Source organism: Microtus ochrogaster, linkage group LG2 (assembly GCF_000317375.1).
Source record: "Microtus ochrogaster isolate Prairie Vole_2 linkage group LG2, MicOch1.0, whole genome shotgun sequence".
NCBI lineage: Eukaryota > Metazoa > Chordata > Mammalia > Rodentia > Cricetidae > Microtus > Microtus ochrogaster.
Window position 1 is genome coordinate 32,289,709 of NC_022028.1, and position 12,306 is coordinate 32,302,014.

At 42.7% G+C, this 12,306-nt stretch overlaps 1 protein-coding gene across 3 annotated transcripts in view; it reads left to right on the forward strand.

Moving 5' to 3' along the window:
- Positions 1 to 11,771, forward strand: part of P4ha1 (prolyl 4-hydroxylase subunit alpha 1) — a 57,238-nt gene extending 45,467 nt beyond the window's left edge. For all 3 annotated transcript variants that reach the window (XM_005360049.3, XM_005360050.3, XM_026785709.1), the window contains exons 11-15: positions 3,031 to 3,084; positions 4,800 to 4,865; positions 7,019 to 7,087; positions 7,729 to 7,825; positions 10,580 to 11,771. In XM_005360049.3, the coding sequence (XP_005360106.1) occupies positions 3,031 to 3,084; positions 4,800 to 4,865; positions 7,019 to 7,087; positions 7,729 to 7,825; positions 10,580 to 10,650 (357 nt within the window). In that variant the 3' untranslated portion in view covers positions 10,651 to 11,771. The remainder of the gene's footprint in view (positions 1 to 3,030; positions 3,085 to 4,799; positions 4,866 to 7,018; positions 7,088 to 7,728; positions 7,826 to 10,579) is intronic.
- Positions 11,772 to 12,306: the final 535 nt, after the last annotated feature.

Genomic DNA, 12,306 nt, shown 5'->3' on the forward strand with positions numbered 1-12,306 from the left:
CCAGGATGGACGTAGGCTAGAATCTTCCTGGTAAGCGCACCTTGGGGTGCGACACACATGATTGGAAATGGGTTAGTCCAGGAGCGAGAGTTAGCCGAGAAAAGGGCTAAAGCTAAAGAGCCAAGCAGTGTTTAAATGAATACAGTTTGTGTGTTATTTCGGGCATAAGCTAGCCGGGCAGGCGGCTGGGGTGCTGGGGACTCAGCCCGCCACTCCTATTACTACACCAGTTTCTTACAGTTACTTCCACTTCTTCAAGAGGTTCTTCCTGTTAGATTTCCTGGCACTGAACAACAGGCTTGTGTAATACTTGAGGACTATAAGTGACCCTGTAAGCCATAGCTTTCAAAGACCTTAATAATCCACTGCAGAAATTGAAAATGAAAGATATATATTACTATACTTAGTAGTAAGCATACTCTGACCTTTCACATTTTCAAATTACATTTATTTTATCATGGTAAAAGCATGCGAATATATATGCTGTGGGTCTTCAGGATTGGACTCCAGTTATCAGGCTTGGTGGCAGGTGCCTTTACCATCGAGCCGTCCCACTAGTCCTAATTTTTCTTGATAATTTCTAGACCCATTCTGCTTGTTGAGTGGCTGGGGTAAATTTGGCTTTTTAAAAGGTATTCTTAAATTGACATAATTTGTATGTCATACAGTTTACCTTGGTTTAGGTATATTTACTTGGTTATGACCTCATCACCATGATTTTCAGACATTTCCATCACCCTAGCGAGAAACTGTCCATGCCCTGAGCAGTAACTTCCTATTCCACTTCCCAAGCCCCTGGCAACCACTAGCTACTTTGTGCTTCTATGAGTATACTTATTCTGGATATTTTATATATAGGATTTACTTATTATGTGGCTTTTATGTCGGGTTTCTTTGACTAAGCATTATGCTGCTAAGAAGCATGGATCCCCACTTTTGGAGTCTCCTTTGAGCTGTCTGCTCATCGGTTGGTGGATATCTGGGTTACTTCTGCTTTTTTGCTGCTGTGAATAATTCTGCATACAAGTTTTTGTAGGACCAAACATGGGAGCTTCCCACATGTGTTTTGTGAGTGTGTATACAAATGAGAGTGGACTCATGTGGCAGCCCTGCACTTAACCTCTGAAGAGCGTTTAGGCTGTTTTCCAAAGTAGACTGCCATAGCTTTAATCACTGGACATAAGCAGGTGACACAACTACAGCTGTGCTGTCTGTGTGACCTGCAGAGTACTCAGTGTCAGCCTTTGAAAGGGATGTGATTGGTCCTTGGGCCTCATGTGTAGGTTAGCGTAGTAAGTTGTTAAGTGAAGAACCAGCAGCACAGTCTGTGCTTTATGCCACTGCAGCTAATACAGCACAGCAGCTGAGCTGACGGTCACTGCAGAGTGTAGGGCACCTGCCTGAGCCTGAGAGCTGCTGAAATTGTCACTCACTCTGTGGCAGCCCTCTTCCTCGGTACTTGTCTGATGGTTTTAGAAACCATTCATTGTGAGGTGTTTTTTCTTCCCCAATCTGTTTACCCTACTTTTAAAACCTTCGAGAATTGTTACTTTTCTCCTGCATAGAGGATCCAGTTTTTTCCTCAACATAACAGTAACATGCACAGAGTAATAATTTACAGATGACTTGTTCTTTGTCATGGTAGTGCTCTTAACTGTCTATTTGTGTTGGAGAATAGGGTTAAAAAACATCCTCATTTTATATTGTGTCCTAAGTTACACCTATGAAGTGGAGTTAGACCAAATGCCTCCTTTACTGGGGCATCCTAGTGACCATCTGAAGTATTAGGACCTTACAGCAGGAATTGGTGTGAGCCTCTTCCCTTTAACCTAAAATGATTTTTTAAAATTATGTAAAAGAAAACTTATTTTTGTTAAAGTATGTTGGGCTGGAGAGATGGCTGAGTGATTAAGAGCACTTGTTACTCTTCTAGGGAATCAGAGTTCAGTTCCCAGCACCCACATGGTAGCTCACAATCTGCTAAACTCCATTTCTAGAGGATCTGATGCCCCGCTTCTTGCCTTCACAGGTTCCAACACACGTGATGTGTAGTGGTATAGTATTTGTATTTTGATAAATAAATCTGGCCTGAAGACCAGAGGCAAAGCTAAAGCCACTACAGAAAGTCTCACCTCTACCAAGGCTGGGCGACCATAGACTAAGCAAACTAAGCCTCTCTCTCCTCCCATTTTAGATTCCCTCTAGTGCTGGGATTAAAGGCATGAATCCCCAGGCCCAGGATTAAAAGTGTGAGCCACCACCATCGGATTTGTTTCTTCATTGATCTTGTGTAGCCCAGGGTGGTTTTGAACTCAGAGATCCATTTGCCTCTGTCCCCCACTGGGATTAAAGGTGTGTGTCATCATAACCTCCAGTGTTTTTAACTTTACCTCTGGTCTTCAGGCCAGATTTATTAAAATACAAATACTGCCGGGTGGTGGCGCACACCTTTAATCCCAGCACTCGGGAAGGCAGAGGCAGGCGGGTCTCTGTGAGTTTGAGGCCAGCCTGGTCTACAAGAGCTAGTTCCGGGACAGGCTCCAAAGCCACAGAGAAACCCTGTCTGGAAAAACCAACCTAGCAAACAAAACCACCAAATACTATACCGCTGTATTTCCCCTTTTTTGTCTAAAAATTTAAAAAAAAAAAAAAATTTTTAAAGTTTACCTTACAATATCAGAGGTCAAAATGGAGGTTCTCAGGGATTTTTTTTTGTTTGTTTTTTGTTTTGTTTTTTTTCGAGACAGGGTTTCTCTGTGGTTTTGGAGCCTGTCCTGGAACTAGCTCTTGTAGACCAGGCTGGCCTCGAACTCACAGAGATGCGCCTGCCTCTGCCTCCTGAGTGCTGGGATTAAAGGCGTGCACCACCATTGCCCGGCTCTAAGGAATTTTTTTTTTATGTATTAACCTTTTTCCCCCTTCTTTTTGATACTAGGGCTTGGACTCAGGACCTCAGCCATGCTATACAGACTCTGGGCTCCTGAGTGTAATATTAATAGTTCTTATTCATGTTTTGTTTCTTTCGTTCAGGTAGCAAATTATGGAGTTGGAGGACAATATGAGCCCCATTTTGACTTTGCACGGGTATGTGAAACTAAACATGGCATAGCTAAACGTAAATGGATTTAGTTAAAGACATCTTCACAATGCTTGTTTAAGACAGGCAGACTTTACTGGGGGAGTGGGCAGAGTGCAATTGTAATCAGGATTTCAGTGAGAGACTAAGTTCCACTCCAGGTTACGGGCAGTACCTAGACAATAACTGAGCAGTAAGTGGGCTATCTCACCGCAGTAGGGACAGGAGCCTGAAGAGAGATGAGATAAGGTAGGGAGATGCTCTGAAACCAGGCCCGGCTAAGGAGAGCGCTCAGAGGAACTTGGTTAGGTGTGGTCAGGAAGAATACCTTTGTTGATTCCGTCCACCTATAAAAACCCATTGCCTGCTTGGAAGTTGTGCCAGGAGATCCTGAGAAGTCTGCAGAAAACAACAACAAAACCACTCAAAAAAGACATTCCGTTCAATGCATTGGTGAGCCTGGAAGTTCCCATAGTCATACTGGACAGTGGGGATGAGGTGTCCAGCAGCACTGCTGTCAGCACCTGGAGCTCAGGTTACTAGCCTGAGGTTTCCCATAACCCTTTAGTCAGAGTACATCGTCAGGAAGGAAAAGAGTGGCTTGAAAGAGAGGGGAGCTGTTCTCTGGGACTTTTACTGATGCGTAGACGAGAAGGATTAAAGTTGCTCAGTTTGGTAATGTTCCTCAGTGTGGCAGGAGCAAGCAAAAGAAAAACTGAATCAATAAGGTGCAGCCGAAGACTGTAGCGAGCAGCAGTCAGACACTGAATACTGTATACTATGTGTGAGAGCCGAAAGAGATGGGGGCAGCAAAAATTTGAAAAATAAGCACAGGGAAATTCTAAATAGAAAAATGTTAACTTTTAGAAAGATGAGAGATAAGTGATTGAATTGGGCAATAGGTATGAAAGAGAACGCATTGAGAATGAGAGACGAACTGGGAGCAGAGCCAACATTAAAGTGTGTCATTATCAAATCTTCATTTAATCAGGGCTCCTCACCATAATCACTGACCCTCTCAGCACTGTGCCGTGTGATCCACAAGCTCCTCTTCACTCTTCAGGGTAGAGTGTCCTGGAGCAGCTGCTTTACTGGCTTCTCTCAGGTCCCAGTGTGCTTTTTCTAGGGAATCCTGCAAAAATAACACTTTTGTTTCTTCCTCTAAATCCTGATACTAAAACATTTCAGGGCTTTTGGTGATGTCAGGCCCCACATTACAAAACTAAAACATTCCATTTTGAGATAATAGTTGATTGCTAGAAAGTAGCAAATAAGTCTATGAGGCCCTTGTATGTACCTTCCACACACTAGGGCTGGTGTCCCTATAACTGCAGCACAGTACCAACCAGGAGTGCGCCGTCGGTGTGCTCACAGTGCTCGGTATTGTTTCACCAGTTCTCATTTCTGAGCTGGCGCTGCACTCTAATACACGTGACTTAGTGTAATTCCTGTCACGTTCAAGGCTTCTCACTATACATCACAAGCCTCCCTGCAGTACTGCTCACCTACTACACAGCCCCTTCCTTCCCCTGTCCTGAATTTCTGCTAACACCATTATAGAACACACTAATTCACTCAGAAGACAGGTCTGGAGTTTGGAGTAATTGTCCCAAAAGTCTTCAGGGTGAGGGCTGAGTCAAGCACTTGAGAGGCTAGTTTGGACACAGAACACTGGCCGTATATTTGGGGTGTGTTCTTTACTTGTTTACTGCTTTATCCACAGAAAGATGAGCCGGATGCTTTCAGAGAGCTTGGGACAGGAAATAGAATTGCTACATGGCTGTTCTATGTAAGTTACAGCTACATTCCATGACTCAACTGATTTTTTGGTAGGTTATATGAAGTTGATTTGGTATCACTCCTATTGACTACATAGTGCACTACATAGTGCCTTCAAAGCCAACCTGGGTCTCAAAATAGAAAAAGGGCTGGGGGGGTCTCTACGATTTGTTTAGCATGCAGGAAGGCCTGGGTTTGATTTCTAGCATGTCACAAACCAGGCTTGGGGGTGCATGCTTGCAGTCCTAGTACTTGGAAGGCAGAAGGATCAAGGCCATCCTTGGGTATATAGTATAGTGAGTTTGAGGCCAGCATTGACTATGAGAGCTTGTCTCAAAGTGGAAGGGGTGTTCTTTAAAAATTATTGCCTGGTGGTGGTGATGCCTGCCTTTAATCCCAGCACTCAGGAGGCAGAGGCAGGTGGATCTCTGTGAATTCAAGGCCAGCCTGATCTACAGAGTGAGTACCAGGACAGCCAGGGCTGTACTGAGAAACCCTGTCTTGAAAAACAAAACCAGGGGCTGGAGAGATGGCTCAGAGGTTAAGAGTACTCACTGTTCTTCCAGAGGTCCTGAGTTCAATTCCCGGCAACCACATGGTGGCTCACAACCATCTGAAATGAGATCTGGTGCCCTCTTCTGGTGTGCAGGCATACATGGAATGTTTTATACACAAGAAATAACAACAAAATTATTGATAGTTCCAGTACTTGGAGATGTTCCACATTTTAGAATATGGACTGTTTGCCCATACACGTTCTCTACATGTGCACACTTTATAATGTGCAGCTTTACGGCTTTTCACAAACTGAGCATGTCTGCTAATCAGCACCCAGACTGGAACATACCACAGAACGGGAGAGGGAGAGAGAGAATAGTTAAACTCAGGACCTAAAATATGCTAAGCACTCTGCCTCTGAGCTACATGCCCAACTCCAGAATTAATATTTGTTCCACTTCATCCAACTTTTCTGTTATATAACAGATCACCCCCAAATGATTTTTCCTTCAGTGAGGGAGAGGGTCAAACCTATGGTCTCATGCATGTTCTGAATGGTTTTAAATAGCTGTCATTTATTTCCTCCTATAGCAGAGGTCTTAACTGGGTTTAACATCACGATGCCTGTTGATCTCTCTTGCAGTTGCACTCATTTGTCCAGCACTTGGCCCTTCTGGAAGGCTTAGGCAGATGGGTCTCTGTTGGCCACCCTACTCACAACTCGTGGTTCTCACAAATCCCCAGTCTCCCAAAAAGAAAATTCTACATGGACATGATATTTTTACAGCCTGTTTTTAGAAGTCATACAGTTCAGAAGCACTCCACCTCTGAACCACTCCCTCAATTCTGCCCAGGTTCAGGATGAGGGGCATGGGCTCGCACCATTTGAAATGAATTCCGAAGTCACAGTCACGTAAAAAGAGCAGGTGGTGACTGAGGCTGTAGCTCAAAGTCTGGGCTGGATCTTGAGCTCTGGGAAAAAACAAAACATGTAGTTAGGATGTTACTACGTTTAGAAAATAAAATCTGCTAGTGGTGTAACCCTTATTTTTAAAATATGTGGTTTGGGGGCTGGAGAGATGGCTCAGTGGTTAAGAGCACTAGCTGCTCTTCCAGAGGACCTGAGTTTAATTCCCAGCAACCACATGGTGGCTCACAACCATCTGTAATGAGATCTGGCGCCTGCCCTCCTCTGGCATACATGTAGGAAGAGTGTTGTATACATAATAAATAAATAAATCTTTAAAAAATATGTGGTATGCCAGGTGGTGGTGGCACACGCCTTTAATCCCAGCACTTGGAAGGCAGAGGCAGACAGATCTCCGTTGAGTTCGAGGCCAGCCTGATCTACAGCCTCCAAAGCTACAGAGAAACCCTGTCTCAGAAATGAATGAATGAGTGGTTTAGCAGGGCATGGTAGCACAATGTTTTTAAGTCACTTGTTTTAGAGGTGGCGTATACATCCCATAGTTGGGCTGTGTTTGGTATTTCTGCCTGTGGTGTTGTTTAAAACTCTTCACTAGGATGGATTTCCTTGATGTGTGTGCTTTTTCAGTTATTTAAGGTTTGTGTTTTTGTTCTAGGCTACCTTTATAATAAATATAAATTCTTTAATCTTGTGGTTTTTCATGTAATTTTATCTGAAGGTAATTGTTTCCCTTGCAGATGAGTGACGTGTCTGCCGGAGGAGCCACTGTGTTTCCTGAAGTGGGGGCTAGTGTTTGGCCCAAAAAAGTAAGCTCACTTGGTTTGTGGAACTTGGTTTTGTTGGGTATTTTCCTCCTGAAGTAGAGTTGTACGTGCAGTTTGTGGCCCAGGAAATGAGTTACATTTTCTTGTATTTATTTTTATCTTATTGGTCTTTTTCTGTATATGTGTGTTAGATCCTGGAGTTACAGACAGTTGTGAGCTGCCGTGTGGGTGCTAAGAACTGAACAACTGAACTTGGGTCCCGTGGACCATCTTTCCAGCCCTGAGTTACATTTGCAGACTACATTCATCTCAAAGTAAAGGTTGGGAGAGGAACAAGTGTAATAACTGAGTTCTAATTCCCAAGATTTGATTTCATATAATTCTCTCCATATTGCCGGACTGTTCTCTGTAGACCAGTCTGGCCTCAAACTCACAGAGATCTGCTTGCCTCCACTTTCCGAGGGCTGGGATTAAAGGCGTGCACCACCATTCCCGACTGAAACACTCTCTTGTCATCCACCCTTATGATAACTCCCATATGATCAAGAAAACGCCTCCAAGCCATAGACTCACAGAATTAGTGAACCATATGAGCTACTGTAGAAGGAGAAGGAAATAGAAGTGCTGTGAAAAGTGAGAACCTAGCGTTTTATTTGATGATAATTTTGAATTGTTCTCCACAGGGCACCGCTGTCTTCTGGTATAATCTGTTTGCCAGTGGAGAAGGAGATTACAGTACACGGCATGCAGCCTGTCCCGTGCTAGTTGGAAACAAATGGGGTAAATAGTTCCTGTATTCTCTGCTTAGAAACTTTATAACCTGCACCTTAAAACAAAATGCCTCCTCCCATGATTTGCCATCTGGCTTCACGTTGTATAGGATCCAGCTAAGCCTGTCCCTGATCTGAGTATAAATTTGCATCCCTTAGATGAGCATTTTTTGAGATTGTTTTTGAGGGTGGGTGCTCTATTTTACCTAGTTTTCCAGAAGCATTAGATTAGTTGACTCCCAAGTTGAAAAGTTAGAATCTTGCCCTCAAAAGGTCACAGTCTGAGAGCGTGAACTGATGGGTAATCAGAATGAGCGCAGACCAATGCCTGAGAAGGCTTAATTTTTGTTTCCTCAGCACATAACCGTTACTTTTTAGGTATGTTAAGTGCCAGAAAAGATTTGGGCTAAAGCTCAGGCAGCACCTGGCTTCAGTGCAGTATTTAAGAGGCCCTCCTCTCAGACCATACAGGCATAGGATTGCCTCCATTAACAACTAAAATAGGAAACGAAACAAGTTTAATACATACTAATCCAGTGTGTACATTACAGTATGTCAGTGGCCACATGTCAGATGCTCACATCTACATGTGTCCATTGGTTAGAATCACTGTAAGGTGTCCTGGTTGGAAGACCTTACAATCCCCTCACTGAAAATGCTTGGGAACTGCTGGACCACAGTGAGCACAGGCTGACTGGGAAGGAAACAGCTCTGAAGGCTCTTCTCCATCATGTGAGTGCTCTAAAGCAGCAGCAAAGGGTTTTGACGCAAAGATACAAGAAAAAAATGGCCAAATGATGAATGAAGACTATGTACCAGGGAGTTAACAGTAACCAGTGTAGGCAACCTAGTTCAAATATTTTGTCCAAGTCAGTGACATTGACTTATTCTGTATTACCAGAAATGGGGTAGAAAATTTGGGAGAAGAAATCCGTGTGTGTGTGTATATGTATATATATCTCCCAGCAAAATCTCAGCAAAATTCTTCAAGGATCTCAAAAGAACAGTACTCCATTTGGAAAAGCAAAAAACTCAGGATAGCCAAACAATCCTGTACAATAAAAGAACTTCTGGAGGCATCACAATCTCTGACTTCAAACTCTACTACAGAGCTACAGTGCTGAAAACAACCTGGTATTCGCATAAGAAGAGACAGAAGGACCAATGGAATCTAAAATAGAAGACCCGGATATCAATCCACACGTCTTCGAACACTTGCTTTTTGACAAAGAAGCAAAAAATACCAAATGGAAAAAAGAAAGCATATTTAACAAATGGTGTTGGCATAGCTGGATATCAACATGTAGAAGAATGAAAATAGACCCATATCTATCATCATGCACAAAACTCAAGTCCAAATGGATCAAAGACCTCAACATAAAGCCAGCCACACTGAACCTTATAGAAGAGAAACTGAGAAGTACACTTGAACGCATTGGCACAGAGAAACACTTCCTAAGTATAACAGCAGCACAGACACTGAGAGAAACAATTAATAAATGGAGCCTCCTGAAACTGAAAAGCTGCTTTAAAGCAAAGGGCATGGTCAACAAGATAAAACAACAGCCTACAGATCGGAAAAAGATCTTCACTAACCCCACATCAGACAGAGATTCCATCTTATACCTGAAAGAATGGCCAAGATCAAAAACACTGATGACAACTTATGCTGGAGAGGCTATGGGGAAAAGGGAGCACTTCTGCATTGCTGGTGGGAATGCAAGCTGGTACAACCCGTTTGGATGTCAGTGTGGTGATTTCTAAGAAAATTAGGAAATAACCTTCCTCAAGACCCAGTAATACCACTTTTGGGTATATATCCAAAGGATGCTCAATCGTGCCACAAGGACATGTGTTCATAGCAGCTTTGTTTATCCTAGCCAGAACCTGTAAACAACCCAAATGCCCCTCGACTGAAGAATGAATAAGAAAAATGTGCTACATTTACATAGTGGAAAAAAATTTACACAGTAGAAAAAAATAACGACAGCTTGAATTTTGAGGGGAAAATGGATGGAGCTGGAAAACATTATTTTGAGTGAGGTAACCCAGACACAGAAAGACAATTATCACATGTACTCACTCAGGTGGTTTTTAAACATAAAGCAAAGAAAACCAGCCTACAAACCACAGTCCCAGAGAACTTAGACAACAATGCGGACACTGAGACTTACTTTCTACTTCCCATGTAGATTAGATTTATGTATCTACTGAGTAAATACAAGATCTTCTGAGTAAATTGGGAGCATGGGGACCTAGGGAGAGGGGAGCAGAGAAAAATGTAGAGCTCAATAAATATCAATTAAAAATGTATATAAAAAGGGTGTGTGTGTGTGTGTAACAGCTGTAGTGGTGCATGCCTTTTAATCCCAGCACTCAGGAGGTAGAATTGGGCAGATGTTTGAGTTCAAGGATAGCCTGTCTGGTATACAGAGTGGATTCCAGAATAGTCAGGGCTACGCAGAAAAGCCCATCTCAAAACCAAAACATTCTGTAAGTAAGACAGCTGAGTGAGGATGAGATAGCATCAACTGCTGAGAGGCTGTCTGGGCTTCGGGGCGGTTCTTGGAGTAGGGAAAGCGCTGTGTTCCCTGCATGTTGTTCCGCTTGCAGCTCATTCCAGCCTCAGCAGAGATACATGAAATCCGAGTTTTCCAGCATTGTCAAGTTTATCTGAGTTTTAATCTTAAGCTTTTAACCTGTGCTGAAACTGTTCTAGTTGAGCTTTCAGATGAGAATAAAACTCTTTTTTTTCTCCTCACAGTATCCAACAAATGGCTGCATGAACGTGGACAGGAATTCCGAAGGCCGTGCACCCTGTCAGAACTGGAATGACAGACCGGCTCCCCTCGCTCCTGTTGTCCTCTAATGCGCCCGGCACAATCGCTGATAACTTTCAGACGTTTACAGCTGACTAACACTCCATGGTTAACTCGGTCATGAACCTCGTCCCGTGTTTTGTCTGTGGACAATCACTTATTGTATGGGCTTTTTTGTTTTTTAATTAACACTCAGTCACCACATTATGTAAAATTTTACAGTTCATTATCACAGAGTACAGGACATTTAAAATTATGAATCCTAATTCTGTTGTTTAAAAGAGCTTTTTGGTTTAGATTAAAAAAAACCAAAACATCCAATTGTAGATTTCAGCGCATCTGCGTAGATGGTGGTCCCAGCGAGGCTGTGCGTGGGGTGCAAGAGCCTGTCCACCTGCTCTTCCTTCGCTGGAGTGTGCACACTCGTAATAAACTAGGACCCTAGTCTGGGCCCTAAGGGCTTTGCCTCCATCTATTAGTCCACGTTCCTATTATTATTTAAAGAAACTGTATTTTTACCAGATCTCCCTCCTCAACAGTGGTGAATTCAATTGGTTTGAGAAAATTACTTCGTTCAAAAAGTTCTGCTTAGCAGAACTGCCCTACAACTATAGTGCTCAGACTTTTTCTTCAGTGACTGATGGTGTCCAGAGACTTACTGTTCCAAGTGCCAGGACCCTGCCTGTGTTCCTCCTACAGCAGGTGGTGGTGGCATTCTGATTAATTACTGTGCCTTAGGAGACAGGGAGTTACAGGTCCTTGTAATGACGAGTGAGGGAGTTGATTTTAAAAAAGAAATCTGTTTTATAAAAAGCCAAAATGTTTTTTCTTTCTGAAACGTGTTATAACAGTGACCTATTTATGATCTTAAATCTTTTTTAAAAAAATGTTTCTGTGTGGTATTTTTCATGTAAAATAACACTGCTCACAGGTATGTTACTCCTTTACTACATAGAACTACAGTTTAGTATTTGTGGTTAGACTTTTAGTCAATCAAAACATGTTTCTTTGGAGTCTAGCTTGCCTGGCCCACTTTCAGACTTTTATGAGACACTAACAAAAAGTGTACTTTCTTCAGACACAGTCATGCTTTGATTATGAGTTGTTACAATAATGATACTTACACACTTTCTCTTATTCAGAAGCCTGGTTGTGGTCTTGATGTATATAAGGGAATTCTTTTTTCATCCAGGGCTCTGACTCTTTAATTCTCTGGGAAAGTAGGGATTAAAATGAACTGTTCCATCACAGAGATTTTAACAAAAAAAAAAAAAAGTTCAGCACTTTAAACTGATTTTAGATGCTTTAAAAACAGGATGGAGCCGTGTGGTGGTGGCACACGCCTTTAATCCCAGCACTCGGGAGGCAGAGGCAGGCAGATCTCTGTGAGTTCGAGGCCAACCTGATCTTCACAGAGTTCCAGGACAGGCTCCAAAGCTATAGAGAAACCTTGTCTTGAAAACAAAAACAGGATGGGTATGGTGGTCCACATCTTTGGTTTCAGCACTTGGGAGGCAAAGGCAGAAGCATCTCTAAGTTCAAAAACAGCATGGTCTACATAGTAAGTTCTAGGTCAGCCAGGGCTACATTGAGAGATCTTACCTCAAAAACAAACAGAACAACTTTTAGGCCAGTGGTATAGTTCAAACATAGAGTAACACGTGTGAGCCCT